The 25,110-nt window shown below is 40.9% G+C and overlaps 1 protein-coding gene across 10 annotated transcripts in view; it reads left to right on the top strand.

Annotated features, from left to right (window-relative positions):
* Nucleotides 1–25,110, top strand: part of Scn8a (sodium voltage-gated channel alpha subunit 8) — a 124,981-nt gene that overhangs the window by 27,352 nt on the left and 72,519 nt on the right. For 4 of the 10 annotated variants that reach the window (XM_042668811.1, XM_042668806.1, XM_042668807.1 and 1 more), the window contains exons 4-10: nucleotides 64–192; nucleotides 2,660–2,751; nucleotides 14,481–14,702; nucleotides 15,998–16,061; nucleotides 17,676–17,817; nucleotides 19,329–19,535; nucleotides 20,948–21,241. In XM_042668811.1, the coding sequence (XP_042524745.1) occupies nucleotides 64–192; nucleotides 2,660–2,751; nucleotides 14,481–14,702; nucleotides 15,998–16,061; nucleotides 17,676–17,817; nucleotides 19,329–19,535; nucleotides 20,948–21,241 (1,150 nt within the window). Of the gene's footprint in view, nucleotides 1–63; nucleotides 193–2,410; nucleotides 2,503–2,659; nucleotides 2,752–14,480; nucleotides 14,703–15,997; nucleotides 16,062–17,675; nucleotides 17,818–19,328; nucleotides 19,536–20,947; nucleotides 21,242–23,755; nucleotides 23,775–25,110 lie in introns of all 10 variants that reach the window. The other 6 variants (XM_042668813.1, XM_042668812.1, XM_042668808.1 and 3 more) reach the window with 3 other exon arrangements.

Raw genomic sequence — 25,110 nt, 5'->3', positions numbered from 1 at the left:
TGGGGATCATTCAGAGTCTCTGTCTATTCAGAAAGTGCCTCAAGCTTTCCATTTCTTTGACAGGTACACGTTCACAGGGATTTACACATTTGAATCACTAGTGAAAATCATTGCAAGAGGTTTCTGCATAGATGGTTTTACCTTCTTACGGGACCCATGGAACTGGTTAGATTTCAGTGTCATCATGATGGCGTAAGTTCTGAACTTTATTGGTTTTTGTGAGTGTGATCATATGTATACATGGGTGGGCACTCGTGCGTATGTTTGCCTGATTGTTGTATGAGTTTGTGAGCTCAGAGATTTGGAGAATTACTGAATAACCATATCAAGCCATGAACTTTTTGCCTGTGGTTCTTGTTTATGAGGACATCTTATTTTTTTTCAGCAGTGTGGTCATACTGTGGCTGGGAGGGAAAGTAGGGAATGATTTCCTAAGGATATATCTCATATTTTATTTGCCCTGTGACATCAACCAAGGTTTGCATACCCATCATTAGAGGGTCACTGTGAAGACTGGATTTTGTTTTGTTTTGATAGTACTAGGGTTTGAATTTAGGATTTCATACATATTAATTAGAGCACTCTACCACTTGTACCCTTTTTTTTTTTCTATAGTTATTTTTCAGGTATGGACTCACTTTTTGCTTGGAGCTGGCCTAGACTGCCATCCTCCTATCTGGAGTGAAGGGCATATACCACCGTGCCTGGCTTGTTGATTGAGGAGTCTCACTAACTTTTTTGTTGGGGCTGGTCTTGAATCCTGGCTTTCCTGATCTTCACTTCCAGAATAACTGGGATTACAGGCATGCACCACCATACCCAGCATCTGGCCTTGAAGTATTTTAGGTATAAACCTTGAGCTAAAAGTGTTTGCTGATATTGTCTTATCACATTTTTTTTGGCCGGGATAGAGATGAGGTTTTGAGCTTAGGATCTTGTACTTGCTAGGCCAGGCAAATGCTCTATCGGTTGAGCTACACCATTAGCTCTTTACTTTCGCTTATTTTTCAATTAGAGTCTTGCATTTTTTGCCTGAGGCAGGCCTCGGTCTGTAATCCTACCTATAGCCTCCTAAGAATCTGGGATCACAGCATGATCACATGCATATCACATGTGATTTAATGAGGCTGGCCAGGAGTACACTTTAGAGTCAAAATATGAAGCAAACCAGGCACCAGTAGTCATGCCTGTAATTCTAGCAACTCAGGAGACTAAGGTCTGAGGATCTCGGTTCAAAGTTAGCCTAGGCAGGCAAGTCTGTGAGACTCTTATTTCCAGTTAACCAGCAAAAAGCTGAAGCGAAGCTGTGGCTCAGTGGTAGCATGCCATCCTTGAATGGAGAAAGCAAAGCAAAAATACGAGGTTGAATTTAAGACCCACTGCTGGCACCAAATTTTTTTTTCTCTTTAAATGAAGCAAGTCGTGACTGGCACTCTTCCTAAAGAATTACTAACAAGAATTTCAAACTTCAGTTTTTTGTTGTTATTATTTGGGGGAAGGATTATTTAATTATTTTTCTGTGGTACTGAGATTTGAACTCAAGATCTTGCACTTACAAGGCAGGCACTCAACCACTTGAGCTACACCTCCAGCTCAGTTTATAGTGTGTGTGTGTGTGTGTGTGTGTGTGTGTGTGTGTGTGTGTGCATTTGCGCCTGGAAATGTGTGAAAGGGAAAGATTGTTGGCATAGGAATGGATCTGAGCATCAGGTAGAAAGATGCAGTTCTACTGTGAAATATGACTCAGTGGTATGCATGGAATATTTTTAAATGAAACAGACTTTTTGTTATATAAAGGTAATTTTCTAGCTTTCCAGCATTTAAAAGTGTCCTTGCAAGGTATGATAAAATGTGCACTTGACCCAGTAATTGCTCTGATCTCAGGACCTGGATTTTCCTGAGCCCACTTTTATCTGGCACAGGGTAAAACTTCATTGTAAACACATGCCTACAGCTCTTGGAGTCAGGTATCAGCCATTGAGGCATTTTTGCCATTGTCAAATAGGGGGCTTCTTCAATGTAGGCTTGTTTTTATGGAGCTCCTGCTGCAGAAATTTGTCTCTATTTCTTAAGAAATTGCTCCCAAAACTTGGGGACAGCCTTTGACACCTTCTGGTTTTCCTTCTCGGTTAAAAACAAACAGTCTGGTAGTGAAATCATTCTCAATCACTAGGCTGATTAAGAGTAAACTCTGGAACTTCCTGCGTTTATCAATTCTTTCAAAGATACTTTTGAATTCTCCTTGCCCAATTAAAAAAAGACATCCTCCTTTAATGTTTATATCTTGAATTTTTTTTCTTTTTCAGGGAAATAAATCCTAACTTGTATATAAGACCCTTCCTCCCCCTCCCCATCCCCAAACTCTCGCCCAGTGGTACCATTACAAGTTAACTTTGGTTTGATTCTGCAGGTATATAACAGAGTTTGTAAACCTAGGCAATGTTTCAGCTCTACGCACTTTCAGGGTACTGAGGGCTTTGAAAACTATTTCGGTAATCCCAGGTAAGATGGCCCGGGGTTGGTGTTAGGTGTTGGGTTAGGGCCCTGACGTGACGTATTGTACTTTTTGTTTTGTTGTGGTTTTGTTTTTTTTCCTTTGGTATTTGTGTTTGTGTTTGTGTTTGTCATTTGTGTCTGTGTGTGACCTCCCTTACTACAGATATGTGACAGAGTTTGTGGACCTGGGCAATGTCTCAGCGCTGAGAACATTCAGGGTTCTCCGAGCTTTGAAAACTATCTCTGTAATTCCAGGTGAGAAAATGTGTGCACAGAATTGACTTTGCCGCATCTCCTCTTTCTCTCCATTCATTTTGTCCACCACATTCTAAACTGATGTCAGCCCAGTTGATATGGCCTTGCATTCTGCATGCTGGGAGACAGCCTCTGGAATGGCCGTTTGGAACCTAGGCAATTTTCTCTGACCATGCTTGCCAGGCATGCAGCCCTCTTTCCATCCATGCTTTTGAAAAAGCACATGCTTAAGAATCCTTTGGATTTTATGGTATCTGGGGGGAAAGTTATCATAGAGCTGGTCGTCTCTTTGTATATAAATCATTTGAATCCTAGCCTCATGGAATTACAGTAAGTTTAACATTTGCCATTATTCCATTGCTTGTGACTCTAGGCTTCCTGTAGCATGGTTTGCTGATGGAATGTTATTAAATTATGCTTTTACTGTTATGGTAAATTATTATGCTTTTACTGTTACTGGGATTATTTAATCAAAGAAGAGATCTACATAGTTAAGTAGTCCAGAATTATAGACAAATTTAAAAGCCTTGGAGTTGGTGAACAGAATTTTAATGATCTCCGCTTATCATGTGAGACTGCTGTCTATTTCACTAGAGTGAGAGCCAGTAAACATCTACTGTGCGTATACTCAGGGATTATTCTCAGACATCAATCCCAATGAAAGCTTGTGCAGGTGCTGATTTTCAAAACCAAAGGTAAGATAAGATACAAACAAAAAATACAGAAACTTATGTAATCAGATAATGGGATGAAAGGTAGTTGGTTAACAGTATCTTTAATTTTTTCCACCCTTTTCTTTTTGGTCCTGGTTGAGCTAGCCCAGTGGTTCTTAACCTTTTGAATGTTTTGGATACCTTTGAGACTCAGATGAAAGGTCACAGACCCTCCCTGATGCCCATCCATGGACCCAGGTTAAGACCCCTTAATTTGAATCATTGCAACTGTGTAATACTTACCTTTCTAAAGATCAGTCATGAAATCTGGAAGGGAAGATATTTAGTTAGTCTTGACAGCCTAAGGTGTACTGGTGGTAAAATGACAGAGGTCAATACCATGTTGCTACTTTTTGGACTTTCGTTGCATTCAGGGTTTTTGAGGAAGACTTCCAAAGGCAAGCTTTCCACAATAGTTCTATAGAAACAGGGGTTGCAGAGATGCAGAGAACAGAGGCATCCTATGCTGATCATGTGGTTTATCTCCTCATGGATAACTCAGAAATATTTTCGCTTGGAGATGTAGCTCACATAGTAGAGTATCAACTGCACAAGCAGACCAAGCCAGGGTAAGGCCTTGAGTTCAAACCCATTATACAAAATAGGAAGAGGGGGGTGGGGGGGGGGGAGAAGGAAGGAAGGAGAGAAAGAGAAAAGGAAGAAAGAAAAGGAAGGAAGGAGAAAGATTTCTCTTATTCCCTTTTCAGCAAGGAAAGCACAAAGGTAAATTTTGGTTGAGCCAGAGTTGAGTTATAGTTTACCAGGAACCGCAAGAAAGGTAAATCCCTAGGCAGGGCTTGTCTTATTTTCTTAGGCAACTGGATTGCTAGATTTTTACTTTCGTTTTTCCTTTGTTCTCACTCTTCCTTTGGACCCTTTTAAATATGATCCTATGTTTTTGTTTTGTTATATTCCATTTTGGCACTACAGGGATTTGAAATCAGGGACTTAATGCTTGATAGGTAAGTGCTTCTTTTTTGGGGGGGGGGCGTCTGTCCTGAGGCTTGAACTCTGGGCCTGGGCACTGCCCTGAGGCTCTTCAGCTCAAGGCGAGCGCTCTACCACTTGAGCCACAGCGCCACTTCTGGTTTTCTGGTGGTTTATTGGAGATAAGAGTCTCATGGACTTTCCTGCCTAGGCTGGCTTTGAACTGTGATCCTCAGATCTCAGCCTCTTGGGTAGCTAGGATTGCAGGTATGAGCCACTGGTGCCCGACAGGTGCTCTTTTAAGCCATACTCCAAACTCTTTGTTGCTTTAGTTATTTTTTGGATAGGGTCTTCCTTTTTTTGCTTTGGCTGAAGGTTGAACCATGATCCTCCTGCCAATACCTTGTGCCTAGCTGGGACTGTAGATGCAAACCACTGTACCCAGTTCCTTTTTGTTGAAATGGAGTTTTACTAACTTTTTATCTGGGCCAGCCTTGGACTTAACATCCTCCCAATCTTTTCCCCCAAGTAGCTGGGATTTGAGGTATGAGGAGACACTGTACCGGGTCATGATCCCATGTTTTTTGCTCACTTCCCCCAGCATACTCTGCAAGGCATCTGTCTCTATGTTCTTGTGATCTCAATACTTCTCTTCCAGAATTAAATTGGAAAGCTGCATTCTGTTCACTAACTGGGGCAGCAGATGCTATCTCTAGCCTAGCTCATCTCATTGCTTCTGTCATTATCTCTGCAGTATGTTGACTTTGACCAGGGCATTTCTACAAGATAACTCTTGACTAATGTCATGTTACTTAATACATTGGTGGTCGATACATATATACATATATACATACACATACACACATATAAATTTATAACAGAGTGCCTAGCCCAGAATAATGCTTCATAAATCATTGTAGTAGTAGCAGTTATTATCATAAAGAAGAAACCTAAGCCCCAAAGAAAGGTTTATATCAGGATTTGAACATCAGCTTCACAGTTTGAAATAGATTCCCAGATGCCTTTTTCTAGAAGCATCCCCAATTGAGCTGGCTTTAGGAATTTTAACGGGGCTGGAAAGTAGTAAAATAGGTCACTGTCATTAAGAGGTATATTTGGTGTTTTGTTGTTGTTTTTGTGCTGGTCTTGAGGATTGAACTAAGGGTGCTATCCCTGAGCTTTTTTGCTCCAGGCTAGTGCTCTACCACTAGAGCCGCAGCACCAGGTTCTAGCTTTTCGGTGGTTAATTGAAGATAAGAGGCTCACGTACTTTCCTGTCTAGGCTAGCTTTGAATCATGCTCCTTGGATCTCGACCTCCTGAGTAGCTAGAATTACCTATAAGATGTGAGTCACCAGCACCCTTTTTTAAAATTCAAGTATGACTTTTAATCCTTTTGCTCTCCATGTTCTTTTAAAATTAGTAAGAAAAATCCAGTCATTGCTCATGAAGAAAATTCCATGTGCAGTTCCAAATTTTCTATCATATACTCAGACAACTGTTGTCCTAGTCCTACCTGCCAGTTACCCAATTCCCCTTCCAAGGTGGGGGCACCTTGCGTGTATATGTCATTCTGGACTTATCTCTTGCTTGAAATTCGAAGTGAACTTGATTCTAGTGTTATAGGGCTGTGACATAGTACAGGTAGTAAAAACCAAAACCATATTTTGTATACTAAGTTTTCTTGTGGATCACCTCAATAGAATGTGGCTCTGTTTCTGGTTTCATAATAGGCTTTTGAGAACCTGTAAAGCTGCCATGGTGTCTGCAAGATCTCCCCAAACTTCCAAGTCTCAGTTACCTTCTTGAGTATTTTTCTTTCCTTGTGCGCTCATCCATCTCATCTGGGCCCAGGCCATCTTTTTCTTTTCATCTAGTAGGTATGTTGAATGTGTCAAGGCTGGTGCTTCAGAAAACTAGAGAGTAAGGTGTGTGGGTTCATTCCAAGCTTTGTATAAGAAACACTTTGCTGTAGAGACCTTTAGTAGCTTAAAGACCAAATCCACATTCTAACTCTTTGCATTTGCTAATTGATACCTGGAAGTGTATCTCTTGTGGTTTCCCTTTTGCTTCAGGCTCCAATTTGAATGACAGTGCATACATTCTCTGCTGAAATGTGTTTTGGCATTATGTGACCATATTCAACTTGGAATTGAAATATTCTGCCTAAAACTTTATGGCTTAAAACTGTGTTCTTATTTATCTGGGGCTTAGCAGAAAAGTGAGCTAGTAATTGACTATTAGAAGTTTTCCCTTCACTGTGCTTTGACTCCATGCTACAAGACAAACATTCCTGAAGACAGGGTAAGAATCTTATAGAGGGTTTCTTGGGCTTCTCTTGGAGAATAGTCCTTTATAGGGTAAATAGAACCCATTAGGAGGGTCAAACATACCTGTTCACTCTCATTTCCATCATTTCAGTGACTGTCCCAAAGCAGTACTTACCCACTGCTCACCAGTACTGATTTAATACTTTCTCACTCTCTTTAGTGTTATTTCTTGACTTTTTTTTCTTTCTTTTCTTTTTTTTTTGGGGGGGGGGGGGTTCCGGTCGTGGTACCTGAACTCTGGGCCTGGGCGCTGTCCCTCAGCTCTTCAGCTCAAGGCTAGCACTCTACCACTTGAGCCACAGTGCCACTTCCGGCTTTTTTCTTTTTGCTTATGTGGTGCTGAGGAATCGAACCCTCGAGCATGCAAGGCAAGCGCTCTACCACTGAGCCACCTTCCCAGCCCTTCTTGACTTTTTTTGTCTCTTGTATTTTTCATCTGTGGTATATCTTAATTCTCTCCTTTCATTTCTATTACTTTCATTCCTAACAATGGAGTTGTATAGGAAGCAGAGAAAATGATGGTCCCTTCTCTTTCCCACCCTAGTATCACAAAGAAAGCATTTTCTTTAAATGTGTAGTTTGAATGTGGCAATGTATAGTTGCTCAAGTGTAGGGTATAGAACAAATGTTTTTAGACTCTATTCAGACTCATTGTTTCTTTCTGAATATTTGTTATTCATTTTGTTGCTTTTGTACTTCTTCTCTCATGTTAGTTCTTAAAGAAAGATAACTAAATTTTAACTGTGTTCTTAAGTAGAAAGCACTTAGGTTTCACACAGTCCTATTGATTCATCTCCGAAAAACACTTTAGCTTTGGTCACACTTCATGTGAATCTGGCCCCAAGTAAATAAATCTATGGGCCCCAAGAATCTCTTTCAGATTATTCTTGATCTGATAAACCTTTAAGAACTACCATTGTGAGAATTGTATATGCAGTAGAAAGTGTAACAAGGGTCTACTTTATATCCCTGGGACTTGTCCGAGCCCTGGCTAGATTCTGGGAACTGAGAAGCTATTCTTTCCCTTGGGCTGAAAACTGCTTGTAACTGTTACTGAAGCCTGTTCTAATATTAATTTTGTAGAGAAATTAACTCAACATTGTTTCAAACCACTTAACTTTCTCAATCTGAGCTATAAACTGGGGAAAGTGAATTAACTTATTTACAGTCTGCAATCCGGATGTTGTCAGAAGACTTTGATCCTAGTATGCATGGTTGATTTCTCCAGGCCTAGCCCTTAAGTCAGCTTTGTTCATTTGTTCAAGGGATCGTTGGGCATTATGAAAGGCGATAGGAGAACCAGAGGTGCCTTTGGAAATAAATAGGAATAGAGCTACAATTTCTACAGCTTCTCAAAATTCCTGAAACACTTGACCACTTCTCTGGTAGCTGACCTTTTTGTACTGTGGGTCCAGCTGTTTTGGGGGATTTGTAGTAAATTTATTAACTTCTGCTTAGATACATACCAATGCTAGTTAATATTAGAATTCTCTTCCAAGAGTTCTCGCTGTCCAATTAGCCCCCACGTGGCTTCTGTTGCACACTCTGCTGTGTAGGAGTTGTTTGAAGGAGCATTCTGCTCTGTTTTGGATAATCGGTCTTCAGTCAGTGTCTTGCTTGTTCTGGCATGTGCTATTGTGAGCCAATAGAAGAAGCAAGACAGCTTCCCTTCACAGCCAGAACAGTGGCATTTTCTGTTCTTCCCAGCATTGAAGCAGAAATTCCACCATCACCTTCTTATCCTTGCTGACCTTGCTGTTGGTGGCAGGAGTCTTTTTGCTTGAATATATTTACTGTTATGCAGCCATTGCTGGCATAACCGTAGAGGTGGAGCTTAGGAGATGTAATAATGATATCATCTCCATAAAGTGCCATTGATACCTGTGCAACCATTGTCATTCTCAGCTGTTAGCTCAAGTGGAAGAAGAGCTGTGGCTGAGACTAGGATACAGTTCAGTGGCATGTTTAATGCTGGTGTAGTCATGTGCCTTCCTTCACTTGCACAACCATGTCTTCTCCTTATTGCCTTCTAATTTTTTTTCTTGATCTAGATGAGTATCTTGGAGAGTATACTTTGTAGAGAGCAGTAGTTAATGTTATTTAGCAATGATTGTTGCCTAATTAAGATTTGTTTCTCAGTATCTCTACGAAATACAAGCAGTACAAGCAGCTGAAGGCCATTTTCTAAGTTTCTACTTAAAACTAACTTTCTTTCTTTCTTTCCTTTCTTTTTTTTTCTTTGTGTCTGTCTTTCGTCTTTCTGTCTTTCTGCCTGCCTGCCTTCCTTCTTTCCTTCTTTCCTTCCTTCCTTCCTTCCTTCCTTCATTTCTTTCTTCCTTCCTCCCTCCTTCCCTCCCTTTCCTTCCTTCCTCCCTTTCCTTCTTATCCATTACTGGTTTGAACTCAAGGCTTGCACTTGCTAGCACTGGTACTCTGCTGCTAAGCCATGCTTCTAGCCCTTTTTGCACTGGTTATTCTCAGAATTTCATTTTTGCCTGAGCCCATACCTAAACCTAGGTCCTCTTTTTTTTTGTTTTGTTTTGTTTTTTGGGTCCGGTCGTGGGGCCTGAACTCTGGGCCTGGGCGCTGTCCATCAGCTCTTCAGCTCAAGGCTAATGCTCTACCACTTGAGCCACAGTGCCACTTCCGGCTTTTTTCTTTATGTGGTGCTGAGGAATCAAACCCAGGGCCTCAGGCATGCAAGGCAAGCACTCTACCACTGAGCCACCTTCCCAGCCCCAACCTAGGTCCTCTTATCTTACACTTCTTTGTATAACTGGAATGACAGGTGTGTCAATCCCCCCCAACACACACACACACACACACACACACACACACACACCTTCTTCCATCAAAATGGAGTTTTGTGAACTTTTTTGTATGAGCTAGCCTGGAACTCTTCCAGATCTCAGCCTTCTAGAGCTTAGCTGAGATCACAGGTGCATGCCATTGTACCCAGCTACTAGTTGTGATAGGGTCTTGCAAACTTTGCCCAGGCTGGCCTCTACTTTGGTCCTCCCAATCTCAGCTTCCCAAGTAGCTAGAATTGGAGGCATGAACCACCATGTCAAACTTTAAACTTCTTGAAAGCTAAACACATTTTCTCCAAAAGGATGGTTTAAGCCACAGACTTTGTAAGACAAGGAATTTTTTTTAACCTTTCTGGTTTCATGTTTCCAGATTTCTTCAGCAATGACATCTAGCTTGTAGAAAAGAGATATTAAGCCAGTTATTTATGAGCATTCCTGTCTATCTCTAAGAAATGACAAGTGCCTTCTGGTTGAAGCTTTAGTGGGGTAGTATAAGGGCACAGGAGTATTTCAGGAAACCCAAGGGCTGGATTGGTCTTGGGCCTCTGGAAGCAAGTAGGAACCAAAATGCACAGACAGAAAAAGTACAAGGAAGTACTTTGTCTCTATTTCCTCTTTCTCTTTGAATACTAAATTCCTTCACAGATTTATTTTCATATAATGATACAATATTTCTGCTGCCTAGCACACAGATTTATATATTACCATTCCCATCACATAAAAAGATTGTCATGTTCTACATTCCTATAGGGAAGGGTTTAATTTAGGACAGGTGACCACCCTGACATCTGTAGCCAAGAGGAGGTATCTGTACAAATATAGATAAGGAGAGCTTAACTTTAAAGAACAGGAGGTAATTGCAGCTTTTGGCCTGAAGTTTCTTTGTGTGGATTTAAAATCATTCATAGTTCCCATCCAGGGAAATGAGATGAGACTTATGCTAAAAATTATATATTTTTAAGAATTCTTATTTAGAGCAAAACCATTAGTTTTGTATGTTGTAGTTTTATACTCTCATTGCTAATATATATGACAGCTTACAGCACTTTTCAATTTAGTTAAGATAGCTATAAACAGAGCCTTAAATAACCATCTGGTATTGAGATTAGTGCTTGTCTGACCCAATCAGAACAGGTGGCTATGCAAACTATTTAAAAAAAAAAAAAAATGGTCAGGGCACTGGTGGTTCACACCTAGCTACCCAGGAGGCTGAGATCTGAGGATCACGGTTCAAAGCCAGCCTGGGCAGGAAAGTCTGTGGGACTCTTACCTCCAATAAACCACTTAGAAAACCGGAAGTGGTGCTGTGGCTCAAGTGATAGAGCACTTGCCTTGAACTGAAGAGTTGAGGGACAGCGCCCAGGCCCAGAGTTCAAGCCCCATGACTGACAAAAACAAAACAAAACAAAACAGTCCAGGAGTGTCAGGCACTGGTAGCTCACATCAGTAATCCTACTTAGGAGGCTGAGATCTGAGGATCATGTTTCAGAGCCAGCTAGGCAGGAAAGTCCATGAGACTCTGATCTCCAATTAACCACTAGAAAACTGGAAGTAGAGCAGAGCTATAGCTCAAAGTGGTGGAGCACTAGCCTTGAGTGAAAAGCTCAGGGACAGTGCTCACGCCCTGAGTCCAAGCCCCATGACCAGCAAAAAAAAAAAAAAAAATTCCAGGAAGCTGAATGTGGTGGTTCAAGCCTATAATCCTAGCTGCTCAGGAAGCTGAGATCTAAGGATCACAGTTTGAAGCCTGCCGTGGCAGGAAAGTCCATGAGACTCTGATCTCCAGTTAACTATCCAAAAAAGTTGTGAAGTTAAGCTATGGCTCAACTGGTAGAGTGCTAGCATTAAGCAAAAAAGCTTAGGAACAGTGCCCAGGTGTTCAAGCCCCAGGAATGACACCAAAAAAAAAGGAAAAAGAAAAGACAAAAAAGAAATTTGCAACCATTTTGCAGTGACCCATCCAAATATTCTTGTAAAACCATTCTTTGACTTAGAAAACAGTAGACCTTTATAGTTGTAGGAGCCTAATACTGAATTATTGACCCAATAAAGATCTACTCCAGGGCTAGGAAGGTGGCTCAGTGGTAGAGCGCTTGCCTTGCATGTTTGAGGCCCTGGTTCAATTCCTCAGCACCACATAAGCAGGAAAAAAAAAGCTGGAAGTGGCGCTGTGGCTCAAGTGGTAGAGCACTAGCCTTGAGCTGAAGAGCTGAGGGACAGCGCCCAGGCCCAGAGTTCAGGCCCCACGACCGGACCTCCCCACCCCCCCAAAAAAATCTGCTCCATCTGAGTCCAAATATAATGAGGACTTTTGCTATTCCTCAGCAATGGTATAGAAATAAGTTCCATAACCCTGGAACATTTTGCTTCATGATGGCTGCCTTCCACTTTGTTCCTTCAGTGCCTTCTTACCTAGCTGTGTGGTTATGGGATAGTTTCCCAGGTTCCTCAGGTCTCAACTGCTAAATCTCAAACAAATAAACATCTCTGTCCTCTTTTAAAGACTTGTAGCAAAGATCTTTGCCTTCTGCTTTACTGCCACTGCCTCCTAGTGCTGTTTATCCACATTCTATACATGGGAAAATAGCACTCTTAAGAGACGACCTTAAATTAGTTCTGAAACACAGTGGGTTGTAAATAATGACTAAGCCAGGAGCACAGTTTCTGCTTTCTGATTCTCCGTCTGGTGCTCTTTGGGCATAACTCTGTGAGTTGAAAAAGAATCAGAGTAGAATGTCTTGTCTCTGGAGCCCAGGAAAGCTTTTCCTAATCCCTTCAGTGCCTCCATCTAGGATGCCACACTGTAAGAAAACTCAGGCCTTTGCACACTTCTGCAGCCTTAGCCTGCCTCTTAGTTCTTTTGTTTTTCTGTAATTTACTCTAGATCTCTTTCAAATTATTTATAAGAAGGGTAAAATATTCATTTACCCTTTTTGAATAAAAATTTATTAAGTGCCTTCTACCAGCCCATTACACTTCTCTTGGTCTCAGATTCAAAGTTTGTTGGGCTTAACTTGAAAATTCAAAGTGGTGGTTATTTGCAAAATACAGCGAGAGGAGAGTCATACCACTCACAAGATCACCATCATGTGAGGTTAGTTATAAGCAGTGGCATTTCCCAACTAGGTCTCTTTGAGAAAGGAAATGTGGATACTAATGATAGCTATCAAGTGTTTGTGTGCCCAGCATTATACTAGATATGTTTTATCTTCATTGTCTTGTTTAAACCACACAACAGTTTATAGATTAGTAAGCTTAAATTTAGACAACAATGGTTAATATTTGAGTCATTTACAAGATGCTTTATTTAATGTGTTATATAAATCTTGCTTAGTCCTCATAAAAGTTCTGTGCTGTTGATGATCATAATGATGATGATTACTATTCTGAGTGCTGGGGATAGAACCCAAAACTTTGTACGTGCTAGGCAAACACTACCATTGAGCTAATTACTCCATTTTACTCCAGCCTTACTTAATCTCCATTTTAAAGATGAGTAAATGGAGAGATCATGAGGTTAATTGTATAATGTAGTTAAGTTTAGTGATGATCCATACAAGCACATACTTCAAAGACAAGATCAAATTTCCTTTGAATGTCAGCTTCATAGTCTTCACTTCAGAAACTGTCCAGGGATGAGATCATACCTGAGGCTGTGTGTCAAGGCTCAGTGCCTGTCTGCTTCTTGCTCATCCTAGGACTGTAGCCACCAGGAGTGTCAGTGCTTTTCGGGCCATGTTCTGTAACAGACTGATACCAGGCATTCTAAGGAGAGCTTCGTGTACACTCATTTTGACCCAAACAGTATGAACCTACAACTATATTTTTTCTGTCTTCTGTCACTTATCTATTCTGTGATATCCAGAAAGCTACGTTCTTCAAGTTTAAATTTGAGCCAGTGTTCTACATTTAAAAGCCCAAGTTAAAATGGATTGCAAGTCTTTTTGGTTTTAAATCTAGGATAGAACAAAGGTCACTGTAGCAATCAGGGTATGTATGTGGTACACAAAAAGTATATTTTTAAATGGAAAGGCAAGCTATAAATACTGGGTTGAGAATAATTAGCATTTTCAGTACATTGGCATTTTCATGGCTCTAGAAGGGAAATATTACTATACTTCTCTGCTTCTTGTTGCCTTTTAAATTACCAAGTAGTTCCCTCTTCAGCCTGATTAATCCCTGATTTTTCCATTTGTTTATTCTACAAATATTTACTGTAGGCTAGGCTTTATAGATAGAGCTTTGAATAAGACAAGCATTAAAAATGGTTTACTTCCATATGAAATTCTACAAAGGAAAGCATGAGGTGCTGCTAAGACACTAACAATTAGTAAAGGAGGGAGAAGAGTTAGAAAGGCAAGAAGACCTGGAGGAAATGGTATTTGGAAGGTTAAAGAGGAGTAGACAGGAGAGAAGGAAAGCATCAACAGAGGGAACAGCATGTATGAAAGACATGAGGAAGGACAGAACTTGGTTCGTTTTGAGAACTAAAAAGTAGTCTGAGATAGGAAAGTATATCCACAGAGAAAAGAACCACATGTTGATGGAAGAAGCTCTTCTGCTTTTTGAAAAGTCAAAGCCAGCCCTGGGGCAAAGAAATCTGTGAGACTCATCTCCAATTAGCCACCAGAAAACCAGCAGTAGAGCTGTGGCTCAAAGTGATAGAATGATACCCGAGAGAGAGAGAGAAAAAAAAAAAAAGCTCAGGTACAGTACCTAGGCCCTGAGTTCAAGCCCCACTTCCGACAAAAAAGAAAAAAAAAATAGTATCAGCTTTAACAATTGACAAGCGTGGAAACTGGTACTTCTGCTGATCCATAGTATAAGCTTGCAGTAACTGTAATTCAGGGAAGGTGCTGTGGTTGAAGGACAGTGGCTGGGGCTAAGGGGAGCTGTGGGAGGTGAAGGGACTTCCAGGTAACTTTGGTTCTGGGGGCTCTATCTCCATAGGATTGAAGACAATCGTGGGTGCCCTTATTCAATCTGTGAAGAAGCTGTCGGATGTGATGATCCTGACAGTGTTCTGCCTGAGTGTTTTTGCCCTGATTGGACTGCAGCTGTTCATGGGGAACCTGCGAAACAAGTGTGTCGTGTGGCCTATAAACTTCAACGAGAGCTATCTTGAAAATGGCACCAAGGGCTTTGACTGGGAAGAATATATCAACAATAAAAGTAGGTGGCTCCTCCCCTGCAAGAGGAAAACTTGTCCCTAATTGATGTGGTCAGAAGCAACCACTGGGCTTCAAAAGTAGATAGGCCTAGAGTGGAATGGCAATACTGCCAGAAGATTTGTGAAGACATTCTCTTTTCTTAAAGCAGGATTGTGTTGGGAAGCCCTCAAATATCGCACTCTCTCATTTCTACCCCTCCATAGTCAAATAAAATCTTAGAGCTCTTTCACATATACCCTGAACTTTTGCTTTAACATTTAAGCTTGGAAACTTGATATAAATTCTTTCCTTTATTGTGACACTTTAGCTCTTTAAAAATTTAGTTCAGAATATGCCTATGGAATACAAGCTTGCTTAATACTGGTAAGACCTTTGTAATTTATCTAGCCTAGGAAGTCAGGCAGTCTCCAAGGCACCAGTTGCTCCTATTATAGTTAATGTATTCTTAATCATTTTATTTAAGGAACTAAAGTTTTAACGAGGAAAAGTTGATGTGGTGATATTTCTATTAACTAATATAAAAGCAACATTGCCATTCATAACTCCTGAGAAATAAAGCCAGTTTCATAGCCATAAGAAAATACTGCAAAGAAGATTTCAGAGATGCTGCCTTCTAATTAAAAATATGACATGGTAACTAGTGATCACTGAGGAGGCCTAGAATATTTTGATAAAATTAGGGTGTAAGGATAGAAGATTAATGTTATCTAAAGGGATGATGAACTCATCAACTTTGATTCAAGTGTCAGAATCTGATATAGAGAGCAGAAGTACTGGTGGAAGTCAGGTGCTGTAAAAAGAGCATTACAGCCAGGCACCCGTGGCTCACGCCTGTAATCCTAGCTACTCAGGAGGCTGAGATCTGAGGATCGTGGTTCAAAGGCAGCCTAGGCAGGAAACTCCGTGAGACTCTTATCTCCAATAAACCACTCAGAAAACTGGAAGTGACACTGTGGCTCAAGTGGTAGAGCACTAGCCTTGAGCTGAAGAGCTGAGGGACAGCGCCCAGGCCCAGAGTTTAAGCCCCACGACTGACAAAAAAAAAAGAAAGAAAGAAAGAAGAAAAAAAAAAAGCATTACATCAAGGGCCTTAGCACAGCACTTTTAGTTTGTAAGTATCTATAGACAAGTCATTAATGAGAAGGAATTCTCATCAGCTTTCACTGCTGTTGGAAAGATTCATATGAGCTTAAATCAATAGCTGTTTCTGCTAGGGCAAGTTAGGAACAGTGTAACCTTATTCTCTCATTCACTTACATCTACCTATTCATTTCCTGTCTTTTCATACTCTTCTAGCAAATTTTTACATAGTTCCTGGCATGCTGGAACCTTTACTCTGTGGGAACAGTTCTGATGCTGGGTAAGTAGCTCACCTAATTTTACTCACCTTCCTTAAAATAATGTGCCTATTATTAGTTGGGTCAAAATGGACAATATTTTCACATTTCTTTGTACTCATATAATGGACTCTACAAATGGGTCTGACCTATTGCTTGACTCAGATTCTCTTTCTGTTTCATATTCATCTATTCAAAGTTGACATTTCACTAATGGTGATTGTACCTGTAGTCTAAAGCTGAATCGAAGATATAAAAGGATAAGGAAAAAAAAATGTAACACTAAATAGCTTACAGATTTACATACTCCCTTCATTCTATCTTAGCATATAGAACAAGGTCATACTTTTTATGATAGTTTAGAATCCAAGGATGACCCAGAAATGTGCTAGACCTAACAGCATAGGGGTAGAAATCACATAACAACCTAAGATTTGAGAGCTAGTTCTGCTGCTCCTGGTTTTAAAACCTTTGCCAAGGTATTTAACCTTTCTGAGTCTGTTTCTTTTATCCATGAAATAAACGTAAGTCAGGCTTTCTCTTCCTCACAGTTACTGTAAAGAGCCAATTTGATAATATATATGAAGTTCATTGTAAATAGCTGTTGATTGGTCTTTATGTAGACTATTTTGGTCCTCAGAACCAATATATTGGTCATTATTCCAAGTATATTGTCATTACTTAAAGTATATTAGAACTGAGGACCAGATCCATTTTAGTTGTATTGGGGCTTAAACTCAGAGCCTTGCACTTGCTAGACAGGCAATCTATCTCTTGAGCCACAATTCCAGCCCAGAACTGGCATTTATTAATGATCATGACAACTAAAAGTCCATTTAAATTACATACTGAAGAAGGAAAGCAATTATCAGGTGGGTCCAAAAGCAGAAGTGGTAATAACTTAAGGGATGCCAACATCCCCAGCTTGTCACAGTGAGTGTTAAAAGAACAGAAATAACCAAGAACTTTTGAGGTATTTATCATTTGGCATAGAAGCTATAATGAATTCAGTTGATTTGTAAATTGATATATATGGTTCTCATATTTTATCATGCATAAAATTACTTAGCATATCTCTTTAAAATATGGCTTTGTAGATTTCCACTATCCAAAACTTTCATTGCCTGGGTTTTGGGTAGAACATGGGACTCTGTTTTTTTTGTTGTTGTTGGTCATGGGGCTTGTCCTCAGGGCCTGGACACTATCCCTGTGTGCTTTTTTGCTCAAGGCTAGTGTTCTATCACTTTGAGCCACAGCTCCACTCCTGGTTTTTAGGTGATAATTGGAGATTAGAATCTTACAACATTTTCTGCCCGAGGTGTCTTTGAACCACAATCCTCAGATCCCAGCCTCCAAACCAGCTAGGATTACAAGTGTGAGCCACCCGTGCCCAGCCTAGGACTCTGCATTTTTAAGGGATATGCCAAGTGATTCTGAGTCTAGGCTCTCTGTAGAAATTGTCTGATTACTTTCCACCTAATTCCTACTTCCTATCTAATTTGTTGGCCTGCCTCTGTAGATGGCTGTTTACTATCTCCAAAGTCATGGAGTAGGTGAATTTATTTTGTTTATTTTCTTCAAGAGCATGACTTGGTGAAATTACAGAGAAAACTCTGCATTTCCCTTTCTTTCTTCAGGCAATGTCCAGAGGGATACCAGTGTATGAAAGCAGGAAGGAATCCCAACTATGGTTACACAAGCTTTGACACTTTTAGCTGGGCCTTCCTGGCATTATTTCGCCTTATGACCCAGGACTATTGGGAAAATTTGTATCAGTTAGTAAGTATCTGCTCTTTTTCTTTGGTGATAGAGTAGACAAGAAGTTATTTGTGGGTTGGGGATATCCTGTGTGAAAGACTGTTAGTGAGGACCTTAAGCAGAATAGTTTATGATATTAAGTGAAGACTCAATGCTCAGCCACATACAGAAGTAGAAGCTTGCAGCCTTGCCAGCCTCTGCTTGGCCTGAAAATATGCTGTTCATGACTACTTTCTCTTGTTTCACCATCAGCGGCATTTCTTCTTTAGGGAATCAGTTTAAGAAATATTAGACCTTGTTTGTGCATGGCACTATGTTAGACATAAAGATGGGATTTCTATCCACAAGGACCTTGAAGTCTAATGTATCAGCATTTGAGAGTTGTAGCACATTTGGACTTGTTCAAACAGGTTGTACAGGCAAAAATAAAGTCAGTATCTTTCTCAGGCTGCATTGAAGATTCTGGCACAAAGTTTAATTTTGCTGGCTATGATGGAGAAGTTAGTGTAGATTGCTAAAGCTCTTCCAATTGAGAAAGCCCATCACAATTTATTGTTTCTACTTGACCCTGGTATTTGGTGATGCTGGTTAGTTTGAGAATAAAAATGCTCCCCCTACCCCAATATATGAGGAAACTTTTTTTTTTTTTGGGTCCGGTCATGGGGCCTGAACTCTGGGTCTGGGCGCTGTCCCTGAGCTCTTCAGCTCAAGGCTAGCGCTCTACCACTGGAGCCACAGCGCCACTTCCGGCTTTTTCTGTTTATGTTGTGCTGAGGAATCGAACCCAGGGCCTCATGCTTGCAAGGCATGCACTCTACCGCTGAGCTACCTTCCCAGCCCATGAGGAAAACTTTATAAAGAAAGCTTTTGCTCTTACGTTTATGTCAGCTTGGAGTTCTCAAAGGTTGGATTCTTGCATATGAAATATTTAAATATTTTTATTGAAAGAATAAAGATGAAAACCTCATAAGCAGGAGGTATATACATAACCTAAAACCTAACTGTTCTGTGATGTTCATTTATTCACTTTTAGGGAAAGAAATAGGACTGTTTCCTTTTTTCCCCTTCCCACTATCCTTTATTGTTGGGTATCACTTAAGATGGGAACTTCCTGACCTGATCCCAAAGATGAAATTTGTTAATATTCTTGGAGAACCAGTAGATTAATGAGTTGTATTTTCTTTTTCTTTGCACTCATTTTAGAACCAGCTGGTGATGAAGTCAAATATAATTCTTAGCCCAAAGCTTTTTTTTTTTCATTTTTAAAGACATTTTTCTATGAAGAAGTAGGTAGGGAATATTTGGAAATGGAAGGAGATACTTTCCTCCCTCAGTGGATGGGACATACTGTTGCTGCTTAGTGTGAGTTAGCATAAGGGATCCCATTAACTCCTAGAGATGCTCACTGTTCAACAGTATGTGCTACCTATTCAGATTGTAAGCAGTGTCTCTACAGAGGCACTAGGCCCACAGGTGTTTCAGCCTGCTTCATTTGATGCAAATGACTTACTAAATGGTCTTTGTCTTTGTAGACCTTACGAGCAGCTGGAAAAACGTACATGATCTTCTTTGTCTTGGTCATCTTTGTGGGCTCCTTCTATCTGGTGAACTTGATCCTGGCTGTGGTGGCCATGGCTTATGAAGAACAGAATCAGGCAACACTGGAGGAGGCAGAACAAAAAGAGGCTGAGTTCAAAGCAATGTTGGAGCAACTTAAGAAGCAACAGGAAGAAGCACAGGTTGGTGATTAATTCTTTGCAACAGGCCTTCCTCCCAAATCAAGTGACTAAAGCTCCATCTAATTGCCATTGCTGAGATTCAGCTCTTCAGTTGTAGGAAGACTAGAAAGAAAAAAGAGACCAGTGTAGTTTATATATTACTTCTTTTATTTGTGTGGTTACCTATTTTGGTATTGGAAACTGAGCATGTACTCTACCACTGAGCTATACTCCAAGCCCCAAACATGGTCTTATTATTTTGTTGTTGGTGGTTGGTGGTCATGGGACCTGAACTCTAGGCCTGGGCGCAGTCCCTCAGTTCTTCAGCTCAAGGCTAGTGCTCTATCACTGGAGCCACAGCACCACTTCCAGCTTTTTCTGCTTATATGGTGCTGAGGAATTGAACCCAGGGCCTCATGCATGCAAGGCAAGCACTCTATCACTGAGCTACCTTCCTAGCCCCTCCAAACATGGTCTTTTTTGGTCATACAGTATTATTTCTAATTAAAGAAGATATAGGGAAAATATTAAAGTAACATTTTTTTGCCAGTATTGGGCTTGAACTCAGGGCCTGTCCCTGAGCTTCTTTTGCTCAAGTCTAGCACTTTACCACTTGAGCCACAGTGTCACTTCCAGCTTTTTTCTGTGTAGGTAGTATTGAGCAATCGAACCCAGGGCTTCATGCATCCTAGGCAAGCACTCTCCCACTGAGCCACAAAGTAAAATTTAAAAATAAATTTATGATTCCATTATTCTAATGCTTTTAATCTTTATACAAATATACATGCTTTTTTTTTAACATTGTTGGCCTCAACATATAGAATGTAGGGGGGGGGGATTGTTCATGTGTGTGTGTGTGTGTGTGTGTGTGTGTGTGTGTGTGTGTGTTGTGTGCGCGCGCGCACGCACGCACACGCACGCGTGCTAGTCCTGGAGCTTGAACTTAGGGCCTGTCTCTGAGCTTGTTTTTGTTCAAAGATAGTTGATCACCATTTCCAGCTTTTTGGTAATTAGTTGGAGATAAGAGTCTCACAGACTTTTCTGCCTGGGATGGCTTTGAACTGCGATTCTCAGATCTCAGCCTCATGAATAGCGAGTTCTACAGGCACAAGCCACTGACATCCAACTAGAATGTAGTACCTTAGCCTTCATTTCCAAGGTTGCTCAGAAAGGTTCTTTTGGTATCCACAGGATAGCTAGGTACTTAACTGAAATACTCAGAAGGGTACATCAAAGTGCTCACCACTGGTTCTCCTCTAATCACTTAGGATTATGTTCACCTAGAAAAAGGAGGCCTGGCCTGGCCATGACCTCAGTCAGGGATTCTCTGCCTTTCTCTGTCTATGGAAATGAAATGTTCCTTACTAATTGGATGTCTTGGGTGGCCTCTGATAAGGCTTGTGACCGCTTTGTTGCTATGGATCCTTTCCTAGGCTGCTGCAATGGCCACATCTGCAGGCACCGTCTCAGAAGATGCCATTGAGGAAGAAGGTGAAGATGGTGTTGGCTCTCCACGGAGTTCTTCTGAAATTTCTAAGCTCAGTTCAAAGAGTGCCAAGGAAAGACGTAACAGGAGAAAGAAGAGGAAGCAAAAGGAACTCTCTGAAGGGGAGGAGAAAGGGGATCCCGAGAAAGTGTTTAAGTCAGAATCAGAAGATGGTATGAGAAAGAAGGGTTTTCGACTGCCAGACAACAGAATCGGGAGGAAATTTTCCATCATGAATCAGGTAAACTCCTTACAAGTAAGTGTAAGATCTCACCCAATTTTATTTTCCCTTTTGACCTTAGAAGTCCCAGACCTATCCCTGACCTCAGTCCTTCCTCTCTGTGTGCCACATTGCCCTCCTTCAGGAGGAAGCACTACTAGCAGGTTGGGAACTTTCTCTTTTCTAGTCCTACCACCCCTCTGCTGATGCAAAAGGCAGCCCTAGCACACTATCATCACCTTAGGCAGCCTTGCTTCTCACTAACACCTATGTCACACCAGCAAGCTTTATGTGAGCTCTGAAACATCAGGAAGAATTTTTCTCCTCTCAGCAGCCAAATATCAGATATCTTTCTTTAATAATTGCATATAATTGTGGGCAATAATAGGAGTTGTGAAACTCTTCAGGATATCCTATTTAAGCATGGAAAGTTCTAGTAATTAATTATGCTAATATATAGTATATTGTGCTGATAAGTATAGTATATCGCAAGCCTACAGTTTTGCCCAACTTCAATAAATGAGGAAGCTAAGATAAACCAAGTGGAGAGAACTTACAGATAAACATTTTGCATTCCATTTCTATAACTACCATCACATGATAGACTCTTTGGATTTTGAAGATCACCACAGAAATTCAATTCTTAAGCCATTTAACCACCCATTTTAAAGAATGCTAGAAAGGTATAGAATAAGTATAAAATACATTACAGTTATTGCAAATGGCAATGTGTGCAGTCTTTTGTTTTTTTCCAGAGATAATTCATTTTGCTTCTTATTTTCATGTTTTGCCTCAATTCAGCCTTTAGCTAATTCTGTTCATATTATCATAGTAAATATTTCCTGTCCATCCCTTTCTTTTTATTCCTAGTAACCTTATTTTAGTTTGTTGTTTTTGTTTTCTACTGTAGCCATCCACTACAATTTTGTTTTCTATAGTCTTTCACCCTCTCCTTCAATGTTTTTATGTTGTCTGTAGAGTACCCGTGAAATGTTAACTCTCATTATTCATGTATTAAGCATTTATGGAGTGAAATACATACATACATACATACATACATACATACATACATACATACATACATACATAAATAAATAAAGTGAGCATCTAGTCAGGCACCAGAAGCTCACACTTGTAATCCTCGCTACTCGAGAGGCTGAGATATGAGGATCACAGTTCAAAGCTAGTCCAGGCAGAAAAGTCCCCATGAAACTCTTATCTCCAAATAATCCACTCAAAAACTGGAAGTGCACTGTGGTTCAAGTGGTAAAGTGCTAGACTGAGCCCAAAGAGGCTCAGGGACAGTGCCCAGGCTGAGTTCAAGTCTTACAACAAACTTCCCGCCCCCCCCCCCTCAAAAAAAAATAGGCCAGGCACTAGTGGTTTATGCCTGTAATCCTAACTATTTGGGTGGGAGGCTGAGATTTGGTTCAAAGACAGCCCAGCAGGAAAGTTCAAAAGCCTTCTTCTCAATCCACAACTGGGTTCAGTGGTTCTGAACCCAGGTACATGGGGGGCTGAGATTAGGAGGATTGAGATTCCAAACCAGTCTTTAGCAGAAAAGCTCAAGAGACTCTGTTTCCACAGATGGAAAGATGTAACCAAAACAAAAAGGCTGAGTCATGACTCAGGTAGTTGAGTACCTTCCTAACAAGTATAAGGCCTTGAGTACAAAATCCAGTACCACCAAAAAGAAAGAGAAGAACACAAGTGAGAGAGAACATAGGTGAGAGAGGGAGGGAGGAAGAGAGAGGGGAGGGAGAAAAAGAGAACAGACCAAGAGTCTGTGAATCTATGAGTAGAAAGTTTGGAGAAAGCAGATCATGAGATTAGAATTGCAAATGCTCATTGGATTTCACAACATGAAAGTTGTTGAGGCCTTTGAAGTCATGCTTCAATCCAGAAAGAAGAAGAATATCAAATAGTGGAGACAGTGAAAGTAGACATCTCATTCAAGCTTCTTTTAAAGACTGTGAATGAAAATAAACAGACAGAAAGGAAGGACAGAAAGAAAGGTGGGGTTAGAAAGTAGAGTAGCCAGGCACCGGTGGCTCAGGCCTGTAAACCTAGCTACTCAGGAGGCTGAGATCTAAGGATCATGGTTCAAAGCCAGCCTGGGCAGGAAAGTCTGTAAGACTCTTATCTCCAAAAAACTACAAAAAAAAAAAAAAAAAAGCCAGAAGTGGAGCTATCATTCAAATGGTAGAGTGCTAGCCTTAAGCAAAAGAAGCTAAAGGACAGCACCTAGACCCTAAGTTCAAACCCCAGGACCAAACAAAAAAAACAGATCATGGTTAGGAAGATGGGGGAATGAAACAGATACATTCGTAGAAAGCAAAATGTAGAGAATTAAAAATCTTAATTGAAGGGAATTAGAGGTTGAAATTGAGGGTTTACACAACTCTTTATTGAAGAGATGCTGTCAGGGCTCAAGGGGTAAAGAGCCTACTTAGCAAGCACAAAGTCCTGAGTTGAACCTGGTACTGCCAGAAAAGAAAATGATGACAATTCAAAGTAGTTAAGAAAACTGGGCAGGGGGCTGGAAGGTAGCTCAGTGGTAGAGCGCTTGCCTTGCATGCTGGAGGCCCTGGGTTCAATTCCTCAGCACCACATAAGCAAAAAGAAAAAAGCCAGAAGTGGCACTGTGGCTCAAGTGGTAGAGCGCTAGCCTTGAGCTGAAGAGCTGAGGGACAGCGCCCAGGCCCAGAGTTCATGCCCCACGACTGGACCCAAAAAAAAAGAAAAGAAAAGAAAAGAAAACTGGGCAGGATCCTGTTGGTTTATGCCTATAATTCTAACCACTCAAGAGGCTGAGATCTGAGGATCAAGGCTCAAAGCTAGCCTGGGCAGGAAAAATCCATGAGACCCACTAAACCAGCTAAAAGCTGGAAGGAGAGCTGTAGTTCAAGTGGTAGAGTGCTAGCCTTGAGCAAAATAGCTAAGGGACAGTGCCTAGGCCCCAGTACTAGCACAAAAAGAAAGGAGGAGGAGGAGGAGTAGAAGGAGGAAGGAATTCCCCTAAACAGATTCTATTTGCAAATGAAGTCCTAATTTTAGTGTAGATTTCATAGTATTTCCCTCCCCCAATATGGACACACCCTACCTTTTCAGTCTCTAGTCCTTAGTTTCCATTAAGTACTATGTGTATAACCCAGACTGAACTACCAGCTGTTTATCTGTGATGTTTGTTTTCTTCTCTCTATAATGTGCTCCAGACATGCTCCTAAGATACCTTGTTTTCCCATCTCTGATTGTCCATGTCATAGTTATTCCTCACATTATTCTTTTCAGAAACCTTTCCTGACCCCTCCCTAATTGGAAATTTTGTACCTCTTTGTGAACTCAGAACCTTTAACTTAGTAGACAGGAGTTCTACTTCTTAAATGCATGCTCCAAACCTTTTTTGCACTTGTTATTTTGAGATGGGGGTCACACTTTTCCCCCAGGTGCACTCTTGAATCTCTGTTCTACTGTTTTATACTTCTTGATCTAGCTAGGGTAACAGGCACGTGCCACCATACTCTTATTGAGATAGATCTCTCAGACTTTTCTGCCCAGCTAGCCTAGAACCACTATCCTTAGCCTCCTATATAGCTAGGATGGCAGATATGGTATGGTATGGATTGAGAAGGGATCTGCGCTGGTCTTGAACCCTGACCCTCCTGATCTCAGCCTCCTGAGCAGTTAGGATTATAGATGTACACCAGTGTGCCCAGCATATGTACTCTCTGTTTGTTCCCTTTTCTTTTTTTTTTTTTTTTTTGTCAATTGTGGGGCCTGAACTCTGGGCCTGGGCGCTGTCCCTCAGCTCTTCAGCTCAAGGCTGGCGCTCACCACTTGAGCCACAGCTCCACTACTGGCTTTTTCTGCTTATGTGGTGCTGAGGAATC

This window comes from Dipodomys spectabilis, unplaced genomic scaffold (genome assembly GCF_019054845.1).
Source record: "Dipodomys spectabilis isolate Male_0828 unplaced genomic scaffold, ASM1905484v1 ptg000477l, whole genome shotgun sequence".
In the NCBI taxonomy this organism is placed as follows: Eukaryota; Metazoa; Chordata; class Mammalia; order Rodentia; family Heteromyidae; genus Dipodomys; species Dipodomys spectabilis.
This window is presented reverse-complemented; position numbering and strand designations above follow the sequence as displayed.